The sequence below is a fragment of the Pristis pectinata genome, chromosome 2 (genome assembly GCF_009764475.1).
Source record: "Pristis pectinata isolate sPriPec2 chromosome 2, sPriPec2.1.pri, whole genome shotgun sequence".
NCBI lineage: Eukaryota > Metazoa > Chordata > Chondrichthyes > Rhinopristiformes > Pristidae > Pristis > Pristis pectinata.
In genome coordinates, this window is record NC_067406.1 from 135,905,927 (window position 1) to 135,931,926 (window position 26,000).

General features: G+C 43.7%; 1 protein-coding gene across 1 annotated transcript in view; it reads left to right on the top strand.

Annotated features, from left to right (window-relative positions):
* The window catches only part of LOC127567262 (probable E3 ubiquitin-protein ligase HERC3), a 55,090-nt gene extending 43,983 nt beyond the window's left edge, over positions 1-11,107 (top strand). Inside the window, exons 8-12 of the mRNA XM_052009945.1 lie at positions 694-851; positions 2,381-2,457; positions 4,092-4,204; positions 8,950-9,011; positions 10,995-11,107. Coding sequence (XP_051865905.1) covers positions 694-851; positions 2,381-2,457; positions 4,092-4,204; positions 8,950-8,989 — 388 coding nt within the window. The 3' untranslated portion in view covers positions 8,990-9,011; positions 10,995-11,107. The remainder of the gene's footprint in view (positions 1-693; positions 852-2,380; positions 2,458-4,091; positions 4,205-8,949; positions 9,012-10,994) is intronic.
* Positions 11,108-26,000: the final 14,893 nt, after the last annotated feature.

Here is a 26,000-nt window from a genome sequence, read left to right on the forward strand (position 1 = left end):
GGGACACCACTAGTCTCAGCCCTCCAATCTGAATGCACTCCCTCCACCACAACCCTCTGCTTTCTACAGGCAAGCCACACGGCTAAGCCTCCCTGAATCCCATGCCCTCTGACCTTCTGAAGAAGCCTACCATGTGGAACCTTGTCAAACACCTTACTAAAATCTATGTAGACCACATCTACTGCACTACCCTCATCAATCTTCCTGGTCACCTCCTCAAAGAACTCTATCAGGCTTGTGAGACGTGATCTTCCCTTCCCTTGTGAATGTTGTGTCTCTACTGCTATGTGCCTGTGATACTGCTGCAAGTAAGTTTTTCATTGCAGCTGTGCATAAATGTACTTGTGCAAATGACAGTAAACTCAACTTTGACTTTGACTTCAACTCTTGGTTAGCAGAACACAATGCACCCATTTCAAGGCACACCTGAGGTGTTGTCCTTCACCCTTGTACAAGAACCAGGTGTAGCTGCTGCCTGAGGAATGGCAATGTTTAAAACCACTTAATGCAATGATGGCTGAATTATCCCCACAGGTCTGTCTTAAAAACTCCGAGCAAAGAGAGGGTGTTTGATAAACTCAACCATGAATCTAGTTTAGAAAAAGTTTCACAAATTATTGGCTTAAACCTTATTAGTTTAAATGTCACATGAAACTCGGCGTATAACATTTGACATACCTTTGCTTCTTTCAGGCAGCACACACTCGCCTTTGTCCCTTCTTCTGGGCTAATCTATGCTTTTGGACGTGGCAACAGAGGTCAACTGGGATCTGGACGCATGGTTAATGCCCAGGTTCCATATCGAGTGGCTGGAAACTGGGTAACTCATAAGCACAAGGTGCATCCTAACGGTGAGTATCAAACAGCAAGCCTACCTCTTCACAGTTGTGCTCTGTTTGAGTGCTATGCTGCCTGTGCTCAACGAGTGAGCTTTGATTCATTTTTGGCCTAATTTTAGCAGAAGTCATTTCTCCTTCTGTTAGTCATCAGTTTAGATGATTAATTAATAAGTTAGTACCCAGTTGCAGTCCTCAGTGCTTGACCCATTTGGTCATCATTGATGGGTTGAATTGAACAAATCAGGAAAATCCTGTGTTGGACCTGTTAGCACCATAAGTAGTGAGGTTTGGGTTGTGCCAGAGGGATTAATCTTGATTCTAATTACTATGGTGAGTCTCTGCTGGATGTGGCCACCTGCCATTGTCAGGTGAGGACAGGTTTTGATTTGGCCGTTGTACGCCTGAGGCTTAAATTGTCCGTGGCTGACATCACATTTGGAAAGGAAGACTTGGGTCAGCAGGACCAACTTACTAGTTTAATGAGTTCGCCGCAGCGTTGTTGGCTGAAGGGCTGTTCCTTTGACGCCCTGTTCTATGTTCAATGAGTGACGGTCTTCAAAATAAAAAGGAGAGAAAATAAAGCAAAAATAGAATTACTCATCAGGACAGATTTATAAACTTGGGTCTTTTTACTTAAGTGTTTTGACACACCAGTGTTTGGTTACTAAACCAAAGTGTTGTAGGTATCTTCCAGTACAGCTCACTCACTTGAAGTTATTGCTAAGTCTCAGCCCAAGGAGAAATGGCCATATGGAAGGGAAGGGTCTGTTGGACGTGGGAATCATTTGCCATGGAAAGAGAGCACTGGAAGTCACAGTCATTCACCAAGTAAACAGATTGGTTTTGCGAAGAGATGATTGGAGGTAAGAGTCCCTCACGAAGTGAGAAGACCTTTGGAGATGGGAGTCACTCAACACTTGGGGGATCGTTGGAGACGCAGTCCCTTACCAAGTGAAGAAACCTAGGAATTACTTGCTTTGCACTAACTAGCTGCACTTCTCACCCATATAACAATAATGATCATGCTTAAAAATGTTGTCGTTTAGCTGTGTAGTGCCATTGGGGTGACTTCATGTGCAATATGAATACATGTTCTTTCTATCTGTCTATCCAGCTATGATGCAGGGTTGTGTGGGCAGGAGATTTGTTCAGAGGTCACAAGCGACTGCAGATGCTGGAATCTGGAGCAAGAAACAATCTGCTGGGGGAACTCAGTGGGTCGAGCAGCATCTGTGGGGGGAAAGGAATTGTCAACGTTTGGGTTGAAACCCCGCATTCGACAGTCTCCTGAGTTCCTCCAGGAGATTGTCTGTGTTCTAGAACATTGCTAGCTCTGATATACAGCTCCTTCTGATGTACTCCTGACTTTCACAACTTCCCATGACAATGGCAAATGCATCCATGGTACCTATTGAAGTGACCTATTGGCAGGCGATGAGTGCGAGTTGTAAAGTCAGCAAACTACTGGCATTAGTAATTCTGTCAATTTTATAGACCACAACCAGAATTGTACATTGAGACTTGCTTTGTTCTGTTGGCAGACCAGTCAAGTTACTGCGTACTGAAACAGGTCTCCTGTGGAGGCGATCAGAGCTTTGCCCTCTTCTTTCACCACGAGGTGAGCCAGACCCAGGAAAGGCATACTTTCAAAATGTTTCAAGTGCGTTGCTGCTCCGTGATGTGAAGGCAGAAGGGCTGGAGGGGATTTTGGGAGCATGTTGAATAAACACCACCGTCAAGGCCCATTCCAATGTCTCCTTGACCAGGTGGCTTGCTAAACCACACCACAGGGCACAATAGGATGGGGGCCATGGTCATGTACAAGGTTGCCAGAGCAAGGAAGCAGGTCTCCTTCCCTAAACGATGTTATTTGGATTTCTAGAGGATCTACGAATGTAATGTTTTAATATTATAATCAATAAAACTTCTCTATTGCTTGTGGTGGGGATTAGAATTCACTTTCTGTGGATTATTAGGTGATTTGATCATTGTTTGCAACACTGACTGGTTAATCGATAACATACCTAATTTGCTATTCGTGGGATCTTGCTGTGCACAGATTTGACTTGCATGCTCATCCAGGTAACAACAGTGACCAAATTTAAAAAAAAATGTGCTCTGTTAAATGTGAAATGTATTGGGTTATCATCATGCATTGAAGGTGTAAGATAAATTTGTGTCCGATTTGTCTGTTTGTCGGTGGACAGGTTTAGTTTAATTTGGCATCATGGTCAGCACAGACATTGTGGGCTGAAGGGCCTGTTCTCTGAGCTGTGATGCAGAGTTGTGTGGGGGAGGGATTGATTCAGGGGAGTGTGCAAGCAGCCACGAGACTCTCCACCCCTCACCCTACCCCAGCGATTAACATGAGGTTATGGACACAGGCATTATTTGGGACCATGATATTAAGCAAATGAACATCCAAAAGCTGAACTGTGCACACTCATATTTAGCTTGGCAAATGAAACGTGGACCTCCTGATGAATAGACACTTTTCACTTTGCCACTCATTATAATCCAAGTATGCCAAAAGTGCCATTGACCTCAATGGTATAATCATTGTTGTGTGACTGCGTTGTGTGTTTGTTACTATGTTTGTGTGTGTGTTTTAGTGTGTGAGAATGTGTGTGAGTGCATTTGTGTACCTGTGTGTGTTGGTGTGTTTGGGCATGTGTGTGTGTGTGTGTGTGTGTGTGTGTGTGTGTGTTTGTTTGCCTCATTGTGTGAGAGTGTGTGTTTGAGTGTGTTTATGTGTGTAGTGTGAGTGTGTATGAGGGCGGAGGTGTGTATGATTGTGCCTGTGTGCCCACGTTTGCTTGTATGGATGAGTGTTGTGTATGTGAATGTTTATGTGTGAGGGAGAGTGTGTGTGAGGATGGAAGTGTATGAGTGTGTTTGAGAGTATGCATGAGTGTGTTTGCATGAGTGTGAGTTTGATTTACTCCATGATGAGAGTATGCATGAGTGTGTTTGCATGAGTGTGAGTTTGATTTACTCCATGAGTGTTGTGTGCCTGGGTTTGTTTGTGGGTGTGAGAGTGAGTGTGACACACAGTGTTTATGAGATTGGTCAACTGCCTGCCATCTTTGCCAAATCTCAAAAATTTCTTTTGTTTTCGCTTAATTTCCCCTTTTTGGTAACCGATAAATCCACAATAAAACAACAGGAGATTTCTGTCCTATTTTGAATGCCAGTCATTTAAACCACATTCTCCCTGAACCTCCCTTCAACTGCTTTATTTCTCTTTCACAGAACTCGCAAATCCCTGATGACTTCCGCTGCTTGGATCCTTTAAGGCGTGTCAGGATTATTAACAATAGCAATAATAAGTGGCTACTCAGCCTTTCGGGAAAGGATGTGCTTAAGTAAGTCATGGATCCAGCTTTGATTACAGTTGACAAATATCTGAATTTTAGGTTTGACTCACTAATCTCAGATGCCCAAGAGTATAGCTTGCTTCCTGCTGTGAAGCATTTCCAAGTCCTGTCGGTTTGACCTTTTCTCTGGTTTTCTGTATCACCTTGAGTTCACCTTGCCCCAGGCTTCTGTCACTGCTATACTCCTGTCACCATGGGAGACTTGTGACATTCCTTGGGACAATCCCAAGAGACAAAGCCTAGGATTGCAGGTTTAACTGCTCCTTTGTAAGTCTTTGTCAATTTTCTACTTTCAGGATTCAACTTTATCTAACTCAAGGAATTTGTTTAGGAGTTCTACAAATCTACTGCGGATACAGTAAATTGGTTATAAGTACCATATATTTATTAGATTATTTGCATCTATTACAAAGAGATAACATTTAATAAAGACACGAATTACAATCTCACACAAAGTGCTGGAAGAACTCAGCAGGTCAGGCAGCATCTATGGAGGTAAATAAACAGTCAATATTTTGGGTCGCGACCCTTCATCAGGGATGTGTGTGTTGTGTGTGTTGCTCCAGATTCCAGCATCTGTAGAATCTCTTGTGTCACTAGTTACAATCTGTTCCTCAAAGCGTCACTGGTAGGTTTCTAAGTGACTGTGGTGTGGTCTCTTTGCTCCTGTGTTCATTTAAATGAATGTTTACTTCTTCTCGGTCTCTCTCTCTCTCTCTTCCTCATTCTTCTCCTTGACCATATGTTTTATGCTTTTTCTCTTTGATCTCACGTGGTAACTAACAATCTCCTGAGGTATCTCACCCTTTGTCATTTTAATCCTCCTTCTTATGTTTTATTCGTTATCAGCCTTGTTCCCACTGACAAAACAGACTTTATCTTGGATTTACACACTAATTCTTTCACACTCTTTGTCTCAGTGATAAGGTTCTTAGGATATTGTTCGCTGTCACTTAATCGGTGTTCTGCCCTTGAATTTCTTGTTCCAAATATCATACTTCACATAAGAAGCTTGTCTTTGCACACCTAGAACAACATCTCAAGGCAGTGGAGACATATGAGCAAAGAGAAACAAAGGACTGCAGATGCTGGAATCTGGATGAAAAACACGATGATGCTGGAGGAACTCAGCAGGCCAGGCAGCATCCGTGAAGAAAAGCAGGCGGTCAACGTTTCGGGTCGGGACCCTTCTTCAGGATTGAAGATAGGAAAAGTGGGAAGCCCAGTATATAGAGGGAAAAGCAGAGCAGTGATAGGTGGACAAAAGAGGGGAGGTGGGGTGGGCACAGGGTGGTGATAGGTAGATGCAGGTAAGAGACAGTGATAGGCAGGTGTGGGGGAGGAGGGGAGAGCAGATCCCCCGGGGGGATGGGTCACTGGAAAGGATGAGAAAAGGGGGGTAGAAAAAAGAGAGGCTAGGAAATGGAAGAAAAGAAGAGGCAGGGTTGGGGGGTTGTGGGGGGGGGGCGGTGGTGGAAGGGTGTGGGGATTACTTAAAGTGGGAGAATTCAATATTCATCTCGTTAGGCTGTAAGGTTCCAAGACAGAAAATGAGGTGCTGTTCCTCCAGTTTGCACTTGGAATTCTCCTGGCAGTGGAGGTGGCCGAGGACTGGCATACGCGATAGTGTGGGAGGGGGAGTTGAAGTGACTTGCAACGGGGAGATGCAGATTGCTGTTATGGACGAAGAGCTGGTGTTCCGCGAAACGGTCACCTAGTCTGCATTTGGTCCCGACGGATGTTGTCTCCACAAAATCCTCCCAATTCACTGGAACCAATGTCCGCCTCCTCTGCCAGGCCAACATGTCTGTTATGGAGGCCCTAATTACACTCAGTCATCTCCCATGAGCAGACCACTTCACCTGCATGTCTGACACCAGGCTCCCGACACTCCGGGAACACGGAGACTGCAGGCGCTGGAATCTGGAGCAAAAAACATGATGCTGGAGGAATTCAGCGGGTCAGGCAGCATCTGCGTAAGGGAAATGGACAGTCAACGTTTCGGCTCAAGGCCCTTTCGTCTGGACCAAAACTCTGGCACAGAAAGGTGGATGGAGGAAAAGATGCCAGGATGCCTGATGGGAAAAAAAAGCAATCTCCGCAGTGACTCTTGGGAATTTTTGACCGATGCCATAGAGTCATAATGTAATACAGCCTGAAAGCAGGCCCTTCGGCCCAACTCATCCATGTTAACCAAGATGCCAGTCTAAGCTAGTCCCATTTGCCCAGTCCCAGTGGAGAAGGAAAATATAGGATGGTCCAGAGAACTTTGATCCCTTTTATCAGGAGCACACAGAAACCCTGTTTAAATAGTGGAAGGTGCATACAACTTCACAAACCACCCTCCCGCCTCATCAGTTAGTTATCTCCTAACCCATTGTGGTTCCCACATTGGCCATATTAACCACTGCATGGCCCACAGAACTGGAAACAAGTCATCCTTGATCCTGAGGGACTGCCTAAGAAGAAGACATAATTAAGAAAGAGACATAACTAGGTGACTGTTTCGCAGAACACCGGCGCTTCGTCCGTAACCGCAACCTGCATCTCCCCGTTGCCAGTCACTTCAACTCCCCCTCCCACACTATCACTAATATTGCAGGAGAGGGGAGAGGGGAGAAGAGAGAATGTCCAGGGTGGGTGGGGTCTTTGATTATGCTGGCTGCTTTACTGAGGCAGCGAGAAGTATAGGCAGAGTCCACGGAGGGGAGGTTTCCGTGATGTGCTGGGCTGTGTCCACATCTCTCTGCAGTTTCTTGCAGTCCCCGGTGAAGCAGTGTCACAGGCACATAGCATCCGATATGCAAATTTCACAAGAAAAACACAAATTGAACAAAATTTTTACAAGAACATAATTAAAACAAAAAGAATAAAGTCCGTTGTAGTGCAAAGTGGTCAAAGTGGTCATAGTGTTGCTGTACTGAGGTAGTGACTAGGGTTGTGCAGATTGGTTCAAGAGCCACAAACAGACCGCTGGAAGAACTCAGTGGGTCAAGCAGCATCTGTGAGAGGAAAGAAATTGTCGATATTTCGGGTCAAAACCCAGCATCAGCAGTCTCTTGTGTCTCCATTGCTTCAAGACCTGGTGGTGTGGGACTTCAGGCTTCTGTACTTCCTGCCCGATGGTAGCTGTGAGAAGATGGCATGGCCCGGATGGTGGGGATCTTTGGTGATAGATGTCTTCTTGAGGCAGCACCTCATGTAGATACTAGACGAGGGTTTACATTCAAGAAACATTGGTTGGGCCATCATTCAAATCCTTGGTGTCTCAGGACTTCCCCACCTCTCCTTCCACACTCCATCCCCCTCCCCACTTTGATCCCTGCCCCCTTTTTACCCCTTCCCCATCTTGCCCCTCCCCCATCCTGATCTGTTAACATCTATGAAGAATTAAACCTGTCAGATTTCTGTATTTTGCACTGATGGTTAAACAAATTTCCCACCCTGGTTGAGTTCTGCGATCAGTGGGCCTCTCAGGGGATCGCGTGTGTCATGGACGGTGTGAATGTGATTCTCATCGCATATTGTGTGTGCGTTTAGTGGGTGTTATTTAGCATTATTGCTGTGGTTATGCAGTTTGCATAGTTTTACTTTCTTGTGTAGTTGTAGTAGTCCTGACACTGAATGTCCTTTTGTAGTGCTTTTGCGAATAAATGTTTGTAAAATAAAAAAAAACTTTCCTCATGATGTGCTGCACTTATGTTATCAGCAGGCAGTGTAAAGTTTTTCTTTGTAAAGGGGAGATTTTCCCAGGGGCTACCTCAGTAGTAGTCAGCATCCAGAGCTGCATTCTACTACCAGAAAGTTACCCTGGCTAAAAACCATTACTTCAGGTGCAGCACTTTTAAGAACTGATTGGGCACTCAGGAGTGGGTGGAGTCTATGTGGTCCATTTGTGGTTGGGAAATGTGATTGTATAACTAGCTGCAGAAGCCTGATTGGCAGGTGGAAGCAGAGATAGATGACTGATTGCAAGGTTCACCCTGAACAGCCCTGAGGCAGGGATTGGCTGTTCCAGCAACATGAAATAAGATATCTTATTGGTCACATGTACATCAAAACACACAGTAAAATGCATCTTTTGTGTAGAGTGTCCTGGGGGCAGCCTGCAAGTGTCACCACGCTTCCGGTGCCAACATAGCATGCCCACAACTTTCTAACCAGTACGTCTTTGGAATGTGGGAGGAAACCGGAGCACTTGGAGGAAACCCACGCAGACATGGGGACAATGTACAAACTCCTTACAGACAACAGCCGGAATTGAACCCGGGTCGCTGGCGCTATAAAGCGTTACGCTAACCGCTACACTACCGTGCCTGCCCTTGAACACACATTCTTGAACACACGCAGATACCGACTGAAATATCAGTTCCATCATGTCCAGAAACTGAAAAAAAATGCAAAGGTTGGACATCTGAAGCAGAAAATGCTGTGGAAAGAGAAACAGAGTTTGTCTTTCAGGTCGAAGGGTCTTTGACCTGAAACGTTAATTCCATTTCTCCACAGATGCTGCCCGACCTGCTGAGTGTTTCTAGCATTGCTTGTTTTTATTCCATTATATCCAGATCTGGGATGGGTTTATAATTTAGTTGAATACAGAACTTTCATTAAACTGTTGACTGAAAGGCAGGCCAGTGGCTAGATTAATTAGGAGGAGAGGTATTTCAAGTGCAGATTGTATATTTAACCTATTTACCTGTTTTCATTTTCCTTGTCCACAATATTTTTTACAGTGAATTGAACGTGATATTTTTCTTCACCTGGATGTTTTGAATGGCTGTTTTCTTAACCACCAGTAAGTGCAGTTAATCTACTTATAATGTGAATCTAAGAAGGACTTCAAATTTCTATAGTGCCTGTCACAGCCTCATGGTCATCCAAAGGGCTTTTCATTTACAGCTAATGGAGTACTTCTGAAATGTAATCACTGTGTGATGTGGGAAAAGCTTTAGCCAGTTTGTACACTAGAAGCTTAATATACAGCAGTGAGATGCCCTGTATTAACAATGTGGTTGAAGGATAGGAATCCACCAAATCGCTGGGAATCTCTTCCCTGTTGTCTTTGAACTAATGCCATGAGATCTTCTACATTTGCCTGAAAGAGTAGATGTGGTGTTGGTTTAACATCTGATCTAAAGCCCACACCTCTGACAGTGCAGCTATCCCTCAGTAGTGCACTGCATATTTCTCTTCAAGTGAAACTTGAGCCCATTACCTTCCGTCTAAACAATGAGTAACCCTGACAGTAAGAAGTTAAGAGCACAGAAGAAACACATCAAGATTAGGCCATTTATCTAAATTAGATTAGTTTATTGTCATATACACCAGTGTGCAATGAAAATTCCTTGTCCCATGGAGTTTACAGAGATTTGGCCCCTTGAAGCCTGCTCCACTTTTCAATAAGACAATGGTCAGAGATAAAATGTGAACTTCCAAAATGATCAATGCTCACTTCAGCATGAGAGAATGATTGGAATCACTGAGCCCTTCTATATTCCCTGACGCATCATTAGAGCACAAACCATCATTAAACTCAACAGCCAGGCCACAATGGAAGTGTAAATTGGTAAATTGGTTTATTATTGTCACATGTACCAATATACAGTGAAAAACTTTGTTTTGCATGCCATCCATACAGATCATTTCATTACATCAGTGCATTGAGGTAGTACAAGGGAAAACAATAACAGAATGCAGAATAAAGTGTTACAGTTACAGAGAAAGTGTACTTCAGGCAAACAATAAGGCACAAGGTATGAGGTAGATTGTGAGGTCAAGAATCCATCTTATTGTACTAGGGGACCATTCAATAATCCTCTAACAGCAGGATAGAAACTATCCTTGAGCATGATGTTTCATGCTTTCAGGCTTTTGTATTTTCTGCCCGATGGGAGGGGGGAGAAGAGAGACCACCCAGAGAATATTAGTAACTCTGAGACCCATTTCAAGATGTGGACAATGCTGTCAGGTCTATGTTTGTTGCTCATTCTTCCTGTCCTGAGAGTATGATGGAGCTTCTAATTTGGGTGATAGGAGGAGGGAGTGGGCAATATGGGGGGTTGGGGGGGGGTTATTGGAATGGATGGCTGTTTGCCTGCTGACTTTCGTATCCACTGAGTTCACTGCACAGAGGACGAGTTTCTGCTGCTGCCTATATGTTGGAAATTCTGCCAAGGTACAGTAAAGCAATTTGCGATTAGATAGTCCGGTTGCAGCTGGATTAGACCAATCAAATCATTTTCAAAACCTGTTCTCCATCCTCCCAAATCTCCAATGATCAGCAGATTATCAAATCCCATAAATTTGGTTCTACATCAGGTGTGGATAAATTCTGAGTTGCTAACCATGTGAATACTAACACACAAAGAGGGTATTGTCAAACTATTTGATGCCATCTCTGTAAATAAGATATCTTTATTAGTCACATGTACTTTGAAACACACAGTGAAATGCATCTTTTGTGTAGGGTGTTCTGGGGGCAGCCTGCAAGTGTCACCACGCTTCTGGCACCAACATAGCATGCCCACAACTTACTAACCCGTACATCTTTGGAATGTGGGAGGAAACCGGAGCACCCGGAGGAAACCCACTCAGACACAGGGAGAATGTACAAACTCCTTACAGACAGCGGAGGGAATTGAACCCGGGTCGCTGGCGCTGTAAAGCATTATGCTAACCTCTACACTACCTAGGAACCCAAAATATTGGATTTATTTTTGGGACTAATGCAAAGATTGTAACACATGAATAAAAGTATACTTCTTGTTTCCTGCTGCAGAAATGATGAGCATTTCAAAACCAGCCCTCGAAACCCTGGCATTGACTTGAATGCAGTCAGGTTATTTTTTGAGAACATGGTGAAGTCTCCGTATTGCAAGTTACTCCAACAGGTGAACCATTAACATTGCAGGGCTTGGAGCTTGTCTGCTTTGCTTTTGAGAGAATGAGCAAGTCAGACTTTTACATAAGACATTTGGAATTGTCTCGGTGCTGTGGCTCAAACATTACTTTGGGCTGAATGGTGTTTGATTTGATCTGCCCATCTCCTCCTCTCTGTACTAACTTGGTACGGATGCATGGGTCTGATCACCCAGGGCAACCTGATCCCGGAGTGAGGGAAGTGGGCTTGGTGGAGTGAAACCTCAGCTACAACTCAGTGTCAGCTGGTGTCCCACTCAAACCCCTGCCCCCAGAACATGTTGACAAGAGACAAGGCTGAAGTTGGAGCCACAGCTCCTGTCAGTTAGGCTTTTGTAAGTCATTTTTAATGGTCAATGTTGCTTTAAATAATTAAAAATATTATTTTATAAAAATTATTACATTAAAAACAAATCATTAAAAATTTGAAATAATTTATAATGTGAGAAAACCCTGATATTACCTGTTTCTCCCTAATCTTTGGGTTGAGAAGGACACTTTCCAGGTCCAGTTGGCGTAAGGCCACCGACGTGAGGTTAGAACTTGAATTAGAAGCAGGAGAAGGCCACCTGGATCCTCTGGTCTGCCCTTCCAAACATCAAGGTCTTGGCTCATTCTGTATCTCAGCACCATTTTCCTGCTCAAACCTCAGATCTCTGAATTAATATCCAGAAATCAGGTGCGCTTAGTCATTGAGTTAAGTCAAAACAGAGTCTCTGTTGCCCTCCAGTGTAGGAAATTCCAAAGATAAACTTCCCCAAGTGAAGCAATTTCTCCCCACCTCACTGCTCAGTGATCCATCCCTTGTTCTGGGACTGTGACGCTTGGTTTTAGACTCCTCTGTTAAGTTTCATCAATGCAACCCTACTGACCTGTCCTCTGGGATTTCCTTACTTTTTACAGGCATCTGCGGCTGTAGAGAATCATCTCATCTCCCAGTTACCGACTTCACCACCTGATGTTGAGGCTATGAGAGCCTTTTTGATATTACCAGCATTTCCTCTTTTCCAAGACTCCAAGAGTTATTTGACCTTTGCACTGCCTTTTGCTGCTGCCATTCTCCACCTGGATGCCAACCCAAGCAAAGTGTTGGGTAGGTACTGAGCTTGTCTGGAAATCATAGAGTCATACTGCATGGAAATAAGTCCTGTGGCCCACCAAATCCGTACCAACCATTAAGAACCATTTCCCCATTATACCCCAAAGATTAACTCTTGATCTCCCAATCTACCTGTTCATGGTCCTTGCACTTTATTTGTCTACCTGCACTGCACCTCTCTTTAACTGTAACGTTCTGCATTTTGTTTTCCTTTTGTACTACCTCGATGTATTGAATGATCTGTCAGGATGGTATGCAAACAAAAGTTTTTCACTGTATCAAGTTCAAGTTACTTTATTGTCATTCACCCATATGCTATGAAAACACATGGAGGAACGAAATGTCGTTTCCCCCAGATCACTTAACAGAGGACATACATAAAACAGAAGACATATAGTAACCGCAGACAAAAAATTGTGCACGTATAAATAATGCAAAAAACTGTATATACAGAATACAAATTTAGTGCAGAGTTAGTGCAAACCGAGTTGGACGAAGAAAATACAGAACTCAGTGTGTTGCACTAATTGTATAAACATGTTCAGCAGCAGCCAAAGTTCTTATACGCCGTTGTGCAAACCAGGGCTTTTGATGCAGCATTTATCTGAAACTGTCTCCAGGGTATTCAGGAGCCTGACAGCCTGAGGGGAAAAAACTGTTGTACAGGCTAGTAGTTCTGGCCCGGATGCTCCGGTACTGCTTACCAGACGGCAGTAGGACAAATAGATCGTGGGAGGGATGAAAAGAGTCATCTTGGTACATGTGACAATAATAAACCAATTACCAATTATATTCTCCCCACATTTCCATCAATTCGATTCACTATGCTATAGGGGCAATTTACAGCGGCCAATTAACCTCCCAATCCACATGTCATTGGGTGTGGGAGGAGATTGGAGCACCCAGAGGAAACCCATGCAGTCACAGGGAGAATGTGCAAACTCCATACAGACAGAATCAGAATCAGGTTTATTATCATTGTCTTATGACGTGAAATTTGTTGTTTTGTGGCAGCAATACAGTGCAGAGACATAAACTTACTATAAATTACAAAATAAACAGTGCAAAAAAAAAGGAATAATGAGGTAGTGCTTACGGGTTCGTGGACTGTTGAGAAATCTGATGGCGGAGGGGAAGAAGCTGTTTCTGAATCCTTGAGTGTGGATCTTCAGGCTCCTGTACCTCCTCCCCGATGGTGACAGCACTGGAGATTAGGATTGAACCCTTTCTCTTGAACTGTGAGGCAGCATTTCCACTAGTTGCACTACCATGCTGCCCATGATATCTTTATTCGTCACATGTACATCGAAACACACAGTGAAATGCATCTTTGGCGTCGAATGTTCTGGGGACAGCCCGATAATGCACCAAGCCCGGTTTTGGTATTAATTAGTCGGTTAGTAGCATGTTAAAGATAAAACTTGAACAGTAAAGCAGACTCCCAGCACGACTGCTTTTTTGTGAGTTTGGGATTCGCTGGCAGAGCCCATCTCTAATTGTCCAGCGGGCATTGGAGAGTCCAGTAATTGACAATGATGGCTAAAATTTTGTCACCTTCATTGATTGCCCTGCTCTGTTCAGTAGGAAAAAAAAGTCTTTTGAGCTGGTGTATTACGTTCAAAAGAAAAATAATGCATGCCTGTTATTGTCTGGCTATAGGAAGGATGTCATTAAGCTGGAAAGGGCGCAGAGAAGATGGGACTGGAGGGCTTGAGTTATAAGGAGAGGCTGGATAGGTTAGGATTTTTTTTTCTCCTGGAACGTAGGAGTTGAGGGGTGACCTTGCAGAGGTTTATAAACTCATGAGGGGAGTAGATAAGGTGGATGGTCACGGTCTTTATCCCAGGGTGAGGGGAGTCTAAATCTAGAGGGCATAGATTTAAGGTGAGGGGGGAAATATTTAAAAGGCACCTGAAGGGCAACTTTTTCATGCAGAGGGTGGTGGGTATGTGGAACGAGCTGCCAGAGGAAGTGGTAGTGGGTACAATTGCAATGTTTAAAAGACATTTAGACAGGTACATGAATAGAAAAGGCCTAGAGGGATATGGGCAAATGCAGGAAAATGGGACTAGCTCAGATAGACATCTTTGTTGGCATGGATGAGTTGGGCTGAAGGGCCTGTTTCTGTGCTATGACTCCATAACAAAGCGAATCTACAGTAAAACTCTGATAATCTGTCATCCTTTGAGGGTGGCGACTGGTAGATTTACTGGATTATTGGATTTTACTCCTATTGATATCCCAACACAGCTTTAATTCTTTTTGTTAGATGTTACACGGTAACATAATAAATTTTCCAGTAAACCCAGTGCCTGACATTTAATCATCTGGTACCGTTGTTAATATCTTGTATTGCTCTTCAGACCAGATGTGACCCATATTGTGATGAGGAACTCATTAGTGATGGAAGGAAATTATGTGACTAGGAAGGGGAAGTTCAAGTTGTCTAGGTCAACCAGAAACCATGGTTGGGGAGTGATGAGACGAAAAGCAATGGGAAAGACCTCGTAGGATATTCGTATTGGTTTATTATTGTTACATGTACTGAAATACAGTGAAAAGCTTTTGTTTGTGTCCCATCCAGACAGATCATGCATACATAAGTGCATTGAGATAGTAAAAAGGAAAACAGAATGCAGAATGTAGTGTTACAGTTACAGAGAAAGTGCAAGGGCCACAACGTGGTAGACTGGGAGATCAAGAGTTCATTTTGACCATGTGACAGGTCTGTTCAAGAGTCTGACAACAGCGAGATAGAAGCTGTCCTTGAGTCTGGTGTTACCTGCTCTCAAGCTTTTGTATTCAAGATGGAAGTGAGTTAAAAGTTGCAGAAGTATTGTGGTGAACGGAACTCGCTGCCAGTGGACTGAGGCAGGTGGAGGGCTCTGTGTCTCGAGTCATAGAGTCATATAGCATGGAAGCAGGCCCTTCTGCCCAACTCTTCCATGCTGACTGTGCTGCCCAGTGAGCTAGTCCCATCTGCCCACGTTTGGCCCATATCTCTCTGAACCTCTCCTATCCATGTACTTATCTAGATGGCTTTTAAATGTTGCTAATGTGCCTGCCTCAGCCACTATTTCTTGTAGCTCATTCCAAATATGCACCACCCTTTGCATGAAGAAGCTGCCCCTGATGTCCCTTTTAAATCTCTCGCTTCTGATCTTAAACCTCTGCCCTCTTGTTTTTAGCACCCCCTCCCTGGGGAAAAGACTATGTGCTTTAACCCTGTCTATGCCCCTCACAATCCTGTATATCAGGTCACCCCTCAATCTCTTACGTTCCAGGGAATAAAGTCCTAGTCTAGGCAACCTCTCCTTGTAACTCAGGACCCCAAGTCCAGGCAACATTCTAGTAAATCTTTTTTTTAGATAAGGTATCTTTATTAGTCATGTGTACATCGAAACACACAGTGAAATACATCTTTTGCGTAGAGTGTTCTGGGGGCAGCCTGCAAGTTTCGCCACTCTTCCGGCGCAAACATAGAATGCCCACAACATCCTAACCCGTACGTCTTTGGAATGTGGAAGAAAACCGGAGCACCCGGAGGAAACCCACGCAGACACGGGGAGAACGTACAAACTCCTTACAGACAGCGGCCGGAATTGAACCCGGGTTGCTGGCGCTGTAATAGACACTAACCGCTACACTACCGTGTCTGGCCCTACACTACCGTGCCTGCCCCTACACTACCGTGAGGTATTAAAGATTAGTGAGATGCACTTGGATGAAAGTGTTTATGTAGAGGGAGCAATTTAAAGAGGGCAGAAGTGAACTCAGAGCGACTGAGAAAAATTGTGGATGAGGGGTCATTGAGTGCAGCGATAGGTCCCACAGTGGCTGACGATCCACTCTAGCAGATCACCCTGAGGAAGGATTCCTGATATTCTTTGGACAAACTCATGGATAAACTAACATGTCTTTTCTCCTTCCAGATAACTGGTGGTGTTGGGTGAGTGCTGGTTATTTTAGCCGATTGGTAGAACTTTATAAAGATGCGGTGGTGTACCTGCTGACCAGAATGAAGACTGCCCTGTTGGCTCCTGTATTCAGCCATTACATCAAGGACGCTCTTCGAGTTTTGGAAAAGCTGCACAAGGTATCTGACAGGAATGACTGACGGCAGAAATTTACTGTCCTCTTTGAGAAGTATTTATGTCTCCGAAAGTGGAGGTGGTGGGAGCCAGGGAATATTTAAAGGATGCAGCTTTCTATTGGGAGTGCTGCACCTTGCCATTAAAAGTAGAAAAATTAATTTGCATTTATATAACATCTTTCTTTCCCGGTGTGCTTTCCAGTTAATAAAATGTGAACCACTAATATAGCATGGGGAATAGTTAGAATTGCTGTTTGGCAACATAACTTCTTGACCTGCCTGGTGTTGATGGTGTGGCTCACTCAGTTTTATATTGGACCAGCTAGTCACCTCACCAGAAAAAAATAGTTGTCTTTCTACCCTTCCCAGTTTTTCTAACATTTCAATTCGGCAGTGCCCGCAGTATTCTGCTCTCAACAGAACACTTGACATCGTCATTTATCTATCAGGTACTGTTTTTATTTAAACCCTTTTTTCTTTCCAAATTCTTCCCTGGCCTTACCCCTCCTTATCTCTGTAATCCCTCACCACAACTCAGTGGAGATTCCTATGATCCTCCTATTCCATTCTGTTGTGCATTCTTGATTTTAATTGCTCCATTAGCTACCTAGGCCCGAAGTTCTAGAATTTCCTCCCTAAACTTTTTTATCCCTCCTTTAAGATACTCCTTAAAATCTACCTTTTTAACCAAGCCTTTGGTCATCAATCCCTCATATCTCTTTAGGTGCCTCAGAGCCAAATTTAGTTGCTTTTGTCATGTTTTGGCATTTCTTTATGTGAAGTGCAAGTTGTTTCTGTTAATCAAACTGTAGTCAGTTCTGAAGTTGTTATGGAAGGGATCTTGGCCACCTGTTAAAATGAACATGATAGTGGGGACAATTTTGTTAATCTCCCACAGAGTCAGCACCAGCGTGAGTTAGAAACTTGCACTGTTCTTAAAAAATGAAGCCCAGTCTGTTTTGTGTGGGAAAGCATTGGAAAATTGCAAAGCCCAGTGGTTGATGCTTGTGGGCTTTGCAATTGGGAGAAGGAGACCTGAACACTCAGGGATATGACTCCCTAAATTAAGCAACAAGATAACATTAACTTTCCAAGTGCTTTGTAGGTATTCCTGACCGATTTAAAACAAAAAGCTGCTTTAGGATTTAACATGTAGTTGGGTCTCAATTATGACATTCAGACCTGACGTGTACATATACAGTATATTAAATAGGACTCTGCTGGCCTTAGAAAGGTGTCCTGGTCACCTGGTGCGGGAAACAGATGAAAGTAATAACCAATTGACTCCAAGCCCAGCAGTTCAGATGTGTTGGGTTGAAATTATTGCTCATTGCATTTTAATTTTCAGAATCAGAATCAGATTTATTATCACTGACTTAGATGATGTGAAATTTGTTGTTTTGTGGCAGCAGTACTGTGCAAAGAAAAAAATTACTATAAATTACAAAAATAAATAAATAGTGCAAAACAAAAAGGCATAACGAGGTTATGCATGGGTTCATGGACCATTCAGAAATCTGATGGTGGAGGGGAAGAAGCTGTTTCTGAATCATTGAGTGTGAGTCTTCAGGCTCCTGTACCTCCTCCCCGATGGTAGTAATGAGCAGAGGGCATGTCCCGGATAGTGATGGATGCCGCCTTCTTGAGGCACCACCTCTTGAAGATGTCCTCAAAGGTGGGGAGGGTTGTGTCTTTGATGGAGCTGGCTGAGTCTACAGCCCTCTGCAGCCTCTTGCGATCCTGTGCATTGGAGCCTCTGTACCAGGCGGTGATGTAACTGGTCAGAATGCTTTCCACCATACATCTATAGAAATTTGTAGGAGTCTTTGGTGACATACCGAATCTCCTCAAACTCCTAACGATTCTTTGGATAAATATAAGCAGTGCACAATACTCCTGTTAGTTGCAATTGCATATCTGAACTAATCTCTCCCTCTTCGTCACTGCACAGGTTAATACAATCGCTAACCACGTTGACTATGATGCGTTTTACATCCATGAACTCAACAACTTGGTCAACATTGAATCGGATTATCTATACTGGGCATCCCAACATGCTGGAGTTGTAAGTACACCACTTTTGAATCTGCTACCCTTTTGTAGGTTGGAGCAGGTGCTTAATTCTCTTTCCTACTTCTTGGTGATTAACATGACTGTTTTTATCTTACAGAAAATCCAACCAGCTATTGCAGAGGTAGGCAAACATCATACAATTCTTTTTAAATTTTGGTCAACTTGGTTGGTATTTAAATCAAAAACCTTGCATTTGTATAAAGCAGCCAATCACATTCCCAGGATGTGGCAGCTTGCTTGCAGTACACCACACTCGTACAGACTAGTTTGTGCAGAGCAAGATCTCGTGTGAGTGACCAGTCTTTGTTCAGTGGTTTGTCCAACCGAGAGTTCCTTGTTCATTTTAACTCCTTTAAGGGACGCGGATGTCACTGGCAATGCCCGCATTTATGGTCCGTTCCCTAGTTGCCCTCGAACTATGGAGGCATTAAAAATCAACCATTTTGGTGAGACTGGAGTCACGTGTAAGCCAGGTTGGGTAAGGACAGGTTTCCTCTCCTGTAGGACAGCAGTGAACCAGCTGGGTTATTATAAACAATCACTAGTTTCTTGGTTATCATTACTGAGGCAAGCTTTAATTCCAGATTTATACACAGTGTTTTCTCCAGGGTAGGGGAGTCTAAAACTCGAGGGCATAGGTTTAAGGTGAGAGGGGAAGGATTTAAAGGGGATCTGGGGGACACGTTTTTCACACAGAGGGTGGTGGGTATGTGGAATGAGCTGCCAGAGGAGGTGGTAGAGGCAGGTACACTTACAACATTTAAGAGTCATTTAGACAGCTCTATGGATAGGAAGGGTTTAGCGGGATATGGGCCAAACACGGGCAAATGGGACTAGCTCAGGTCGACAACATGGAGGAGTTGGGTTGAAAGGGTCTGTTTCCATGCTATATAACTCCATGACTATGAATCTAATTACATGAATGTACATGAATTCCAATCTGGCCATGGTGGGATTTAAACTCTCATCTGTAGATCATTGGTCCAGAAGTCTTGACTGTAAAACATTAACATAACCACTGTCTTAACTATGCCCCATGTCATGGAGTTACTTGAATCTTCCCCAGAGAGCAGATCAAGACCCCAAATTAGCATCTCTGTACATAACGTGAGGCATCAGGTTAGACTGTGAGCCAAAGTAGGGTCTTGTTCCTGTGATTTCTCACCCAGAAAGGAGAATGCCGTCACTGAACTAAAGCTGAGGCTCATGTTTCTCCCATTTTTAAGACACATGAGGGTTTGTAAGGTTGCTGTTTTGCCTTAAGGTGTGTTGCCTGATCTGTTCCAGGTCCCTGTTGCTTTCTGCACCTATCCTTTCGTTTTGAACGCCCAAGCAAAGACAAAGATGTTACAGACTGATGCTGCCTTACAGATGCAGGTATGTTGTGTGGAGATTGGTGGTGAAGTGTAATGGGGTGTTGCATACAACACAGTACAACATTTACCAAAATATTTTCACAGGTCTCTAAACCAAACCAAGCCTTCAGCTACGTTTTTGCTCGGTTAGGAGGTGCACAGTGATGCAACTAGTAGAGCTGCTCCCTCAAGGCTCCAGTGACCCAGGTTCGGTCCTGGCTCTGGTGCTGCCTGTGTCACGTTTTTCCTCTGGGTGCTTTGGTTTCCTCCCACATCCCAAAAATGTCCATTTGGGTAGGTTAACAGACCATTAGAAATTGCCCCTCGTGTCGTTGGGTGACAGAATTAATGGGAATGTGGGGGAAATAAGGGGGAATAGGATCACTCTGTGTGCAGACATAGACTTGTTGGGCTTAATGGCCTCCTCCTATGTCGAATGGAAATATGTAAATAGATCAATTTACGGCCTCACACCCAAATGCCTCATGTCAACGATCCCTTTGCATGATGCCCTTTACTAACCAGATCCTCCCTTTGTTACCATCACATTTAGTTCCATTTCTTCCATGGCAAGTAACTTGCTCTTGCATGTTGAGCCAGCCCAATTAATATTGAAGTGGACGACCCACTTGTTCCCCTTTCCAGCAGAATCCTTTAACTTAGCATTAAAATATTGGACGAGACTATTGGATGTGAGTGGGTTAATCGTTTGAATACAAACCTTCACACCTGGATTATTTATCCCCTTTCCAAGTTCTAGAACCTGATCCCCCGAGATTGAGCAGTAAAAGGTGGTATCAGCTCTCCAAGTCTGGAATCTGAGATGATGGCTGATGCTTAGGAAAGTGAGTGACAGGTCCACTGGAGTTTAGAAAGAGTGAGAGGTGACTTGATTGAAATATGTAAGATCTTGACAGGATATGTGTGGAGAGGATGTTTTTTCTTGTGGGAGAATCTAGAACGCGGGATCACTGTTTAAAAATAAGGAATCACCTATTTAAGACACAGATGAACCACTTTTTTTTTCTCTCAGAGGGTCATGGAACCAGCGTTTTTGAATCTTTTTAAGTCAGAGGTAGATAGTTACTGGGCCTGATGCAGGGTCTTGACCTGAAATGGCAACCAGTTAAGATATCCGTATAAGATCCAGATGAGAATTGCTTATACGCAGTGAATTGTTTTGATCCGGAGTGTCTGGTCTGAGAAGGTGGTGCGGCATGTGGTTTGAGACTTCCAGTGGAGAATTGAATAAATATTTGAAAAGGAAACATTTGCAGAGCCATGCAAGTTGGCTTTTCATTGAGGTTGCACAGGCACAACAGATGAATGGCCCCCTCCTGTGCTCCATACGTCCAGGATGCAGGCCAGGTACTTGTTGAAAACTGAACAGTGTGCACCTGTGGTTGTCTTTTGAGAACTCATTGGGTGTAAATGTTGTATTTCCTACATATTAGTGCATGGAACGGGAATGGGAAATAGAATATCACCAGGGAGTTCTCGAAGTGAGGCAGAAAGTGATAGAAACATTCTAGGGAAGGTTCTGCACATGAAATTTTCATTTCTTGTTCCCTCTTCCTGAGTGTTCCCAGGACCAGTTACCTTTATCTCAGATGTCCTGCAGTTGCATTCTTATTTGCTTTTTGTCTGTTTGGAGCGGTTTTGAGAATAGGACTCCAGTGAAGTGCAATGTTAATTTAAGTTTATATTAACTTATGTTTGTCCTTGTTTTGTAATGCACTGTGCTGGTGCTGCAAAAAGCTAATTCTCATGGCTCTTATACCTTGGGTATGTATGCTTATGACAACAATAAACTTGAATTTGAACTTGATCTCATTATTTAAGTCAGACCACTCAGGAGCAAAATGAGGAAACATCCTTTCAGATGACAGGAGATCTGAAAGGATGTTTCCTCATTTTGCTCCTGATGTCTAAAATTCTGTCTCACAAATAGCTTGTGATAGAGGAAGCTTTGAAATTTTCAGGTCTTGCTGATGGATTTTTGTAATGAGTATCAAGGAATATGGAACAAAAGTAGTCATTGAGGGTACAGCACTGAGTGATGGAGCAAGATAAGAGGGGCTGAAAGGTCTGCCTTTTCATCAGGATCTCTAGTGGGAACTCTGCGCCAGCCAGTGCGGGTGTGGATTGGTGTGGAGATAGGCAGATGATTAAAGTTAGAGAAACAAAGAGTTCTGGGAGGGTTGTAGGCCAGAGGCAGCTACAGAGAGACTCATGAATTTGAATCTTCACATAGAATGTTTAAATGGATACATCAAGAACCAATATAGATTAATAAGTACTTGAGTGTTGGGTGCATTGATTTTGGAATGGGTTAGTTTGGAGGAAACTTTCTTGCTGGCTGCAAGTGTGGCTGAGTGATGGGCTGAAGGATCAAGAGATGCTTTAGCAAGCGGAGTTACAGAAATATAAAACCTTTAGAAAGTTGTGGGGCTGGTGGAGAGTTAAGATGGTATTGGTTTATTATTGTCATGTGTACCAAGATACAGTGAAAAGCTTTGGTTTGCGTGCCATCCAGACAGATCATGCCACATGTAATGATATTGAGGTAGTAAAAGAAAGAACATAAAATATAGAGTTGCAGCTACAGAAGAAGTGCCGTGATGGTAAACAAACAAAATGCAAGGTCCACGACGAGGTAGGTTGGGAGATCAAGAATTCATCTTTAGCGTATGAGAGGCCCGTTTAAGAGTCTGCTAACAGTGGGATAGAAGCTGTCCTTGAGTTTGGTGGTAAGTGCTTTCAAGCTTTTGTATCTTTGGTGGATCATGGTAAAGGATCCTAACTGTGCCTCTTCTTATAGATAGCAGTGAACAGGACCAGTCTGGAGAATATCTTCATGCTGCTCACACTGGGGCCATTCCTGACTAGCAGCCCCTTCCTCGTCCTGCATGTTCAGCGGGCTAACCTGGTCAGTGATGCACTGAGGGAGCTGAGCATTCATTCAGACGTGGATTTGAAAAAGCCTTTAAAGGTAAGAGGATTACTGCTGTTGGCACAGCAAAGGGCTTGGATTACTGCGCATTAAATTATTATTGAAGCAGTTGGGTTGGTAGCACGTGATCTGTCAGCTCCTTTGTGTCCTGTCGGCAGCTTTAGTCATTATCACTCTCACCTCCAAGGCAGAAGGTCATGAGTGCAAGTCACAAGACATTGTACTTGTGGTGATTTGGATTCATTCATAGCTTGTGAAGATGGACTGAAAAAAATATTTGGAGAGATAGGACTGGATGCAAAACTATGGTCTATTTTCTTATAAGCTTTAAAGCAATTTGCATAACAACAGAGAATAAGGAGCACCTCATGTTTTCCTGTGTGGCTGACTTGACCTGAGTTATATCAATGTTTCTTCCAGCACCGCTGACTCTGAAGCTAGAGTCAGCTAACTGTTAGTTGTTCTCCACACAGAAATTTGAACTGTGCTGTCAAGAAAGGCTCGACAGTTTGGGGCTGTATTCCTGCAGGTTAGAAGAATGAGGGATCACCTCACTCAAACATAGAAGATTGTGACATGTTTTAACTCTTGGGAGAGACGTGAATGACAGGACGTAGTTACCAGAAGGGGTTGGTCATTTAAGACTGAGATGCATAGAAACTTCTTCTCTCAGAGGGTATTGGTATTGGTTTATTATTGTCACTTGTACCAAGGTACAGCGGAAAAACTTGTCTTGCATACCGATCGTACAGGTCAATTCATTACACAGTGCAGTTACATTGAGTTAGTACAGAGTGCATTGAGGTAGTACAGGTAAAAACAATAACAATACAGAGTAAAGTGTCACAGCTGCAGAGAAAGTGCAATGCAATAAGGTGCAAGGTCACAAGGTAGCTCGTGAGGTCATAGTCCATCTCATTGTATAAGGGAACCGTTCAATAGTCTTATCACAGTGGGGTAGTGAATGTCTGGAATTGTTTGCCTTGAGGTTGGTGGAGTCCAGATCATCAGAAATATTTAAGGTGGAGATAAATAAGTGATTGAAAGATTGAGGGTTCTGGGGAATTGGCACAGAGAAGGATAGATCAGCCAAGGTCATATTGAATGGTGGGGCAAGGTTGAGGGGCCTGTTGGGTCAATTTTCTTGTATTCACATGTTCTTGTGTTCTTTCAGCCTCCCTGAGAGTTAGCTTTCAGTAGAAAGGTGGGGGAGAGATGGGTAGAACAAAGGGAATATCTCTGATAGGATGAGACCAAACGTGTTAATGTGGTGGGTTAAGAGGCAGATTAGGCTTCTTTGTCTGTGTTACCTGGTGCTAATAGCAGGGCTGTGGGGCATACCCAACAGGTCAGGCTATACTAATGGAGAGAGGAAAACTGAGCTGAGCTCACTGATGGATGACAGGCAGAAATGGCCAGTTCTGACACAGACAGAAAGAGAGTGTGAGTCACCTGAAAGCTGGAGAATTGCATATTGAGTCCTGTAGGCTGCAATGTGCCCATGCAGAGGATGAGATGCTGTTTGTGCTGAGCCTCACCTCTACAGTGCAGGAGGTCATGGACAGAAAGGTCAGAGTGGAAGTGTTTAAAGGTAAACCTGACAGGTTGCATCTCAGCCTGATATGGCAATGGCTCTGCCGTGGACTATCGGAACCTGCAGAGAGTGGTAAACGCAGCCCAGTCCATCACAGGCTCGTCACTTCCATCCAGTCTGTCTTCATGGTGTGTTGCATCAAGATAGCTTGTAGTATTATCAAGTATGCCTGCCACCCCAGCCATTTCCTCTTCTGTCTTGTACTGTCTAGGAGAAGTCAAAGTCAAAAGTCAAAGTCAAGTTTGTTGTCATATGCACAAGTACGTTGAAAAACTTATTTGCAGCAGCATCACATGAACATTGCATTAAAGACTCAACATTCACAAGAAAAACTTGTTTTAAAACTTTATTTATACAGCACGGTAACAGGCCCTTCCAGCCCAACGAGCCCACGCCTCCCAACTACAGCCATGTTAACCCACTAACCCGTATGTCTTTGGAATGTAGGAGGAAACTGGAGCATCCGGAGGAAACCCACGCAGTCATGGGGAGAACATACAAACTCAAAAACATAAATTAAGCATAAATTACACAAAATTATTCAAAAAAGAACACAATTAGAACAAAAAAATAACAAAGTCCATTGTAGTGCAAAGTGGTCATAGTGTTGCTGTACTGAGGTAATGATTAGGGTTGTACAGGTTGGTTCAAGAACTGAATGGCTGAAGAGAAGTAACTGTTCTTGAACCTGGTGGTGTGGGACTTAGAAGGCTTCTGTACCTCCTGCCCAATGGTAGCTGCGAGAAGCTGGCATGGCCTGGATGGTGAGGATCTTTGATGATAGATGTTGCCTTCTTGAGACTAGTGCCTCATGTAGATACTACAGATGGTGGGGAGGGATGTGCCCGTGATGTATTGCGATGAGTCCACTACTCTCTGAAGCTTCAAACATTCCTGTGCATTCGAATTGCCGTACCAGACCATGATGCAACCAGTCAGGATATTTACAACAGATCCTTCTGCTATGGGGAAAAGTTTCTCTCTATCCACCCAATCTATGTCTCTCATAATTTTGTATACCTCCATCAGGTCTCCCTTCAACCTCCTCTGCTCCAAGAAAAACAAACTCAGCCTATAACTGAAACTCTCATCCTGAGTCTCTCCTCATAACTGAAACACTCCATCGAAGGCAACATCCTGGTGAATCTCCTCTGCACCCTCTCCAGTGATGTCAGGTCCAATCCATAGTGTGGTGACTAGAACTGCACACAATACTCCGGCTATGGCCTAACCAAAGTTTTATTAAGTTGATGAGAGATGTTGCCTTCTTGAGGCAGTGCCTCCTGTAGATACTTCCGATGGTGGGGTGAGATGTGCCCGTCATGTGTTGGATACAGGAGGTTAAAAGCCCAGATGACCAGACTCAGGAACAGCTTCTCCCTCACTGCTGTGACTTCTGAGCCAATCTTCTCTTTCACATCCCCTTCTCAGTGGTGCTGCCACTTTCTTGAACCCTTAATTCTACCTCTTCCATTATTGTCCCTTTAGTATTTTTGCATTATCTCAGTTTGCACTACCGTACTTTGCACCATTCTATTCTTTTGCACTCATGTTTATTACCATGTACACTGTTTACTCTAAGAGCTTCATACGAGCAAGGAATTTCATTGCACCCTGGTGTATATGACAGTAAATTAATCTGAAACCTAAAATATAACTTCTGCCTTCAGACCTTTTGGTGGGGTAGTTAGGAAGGACG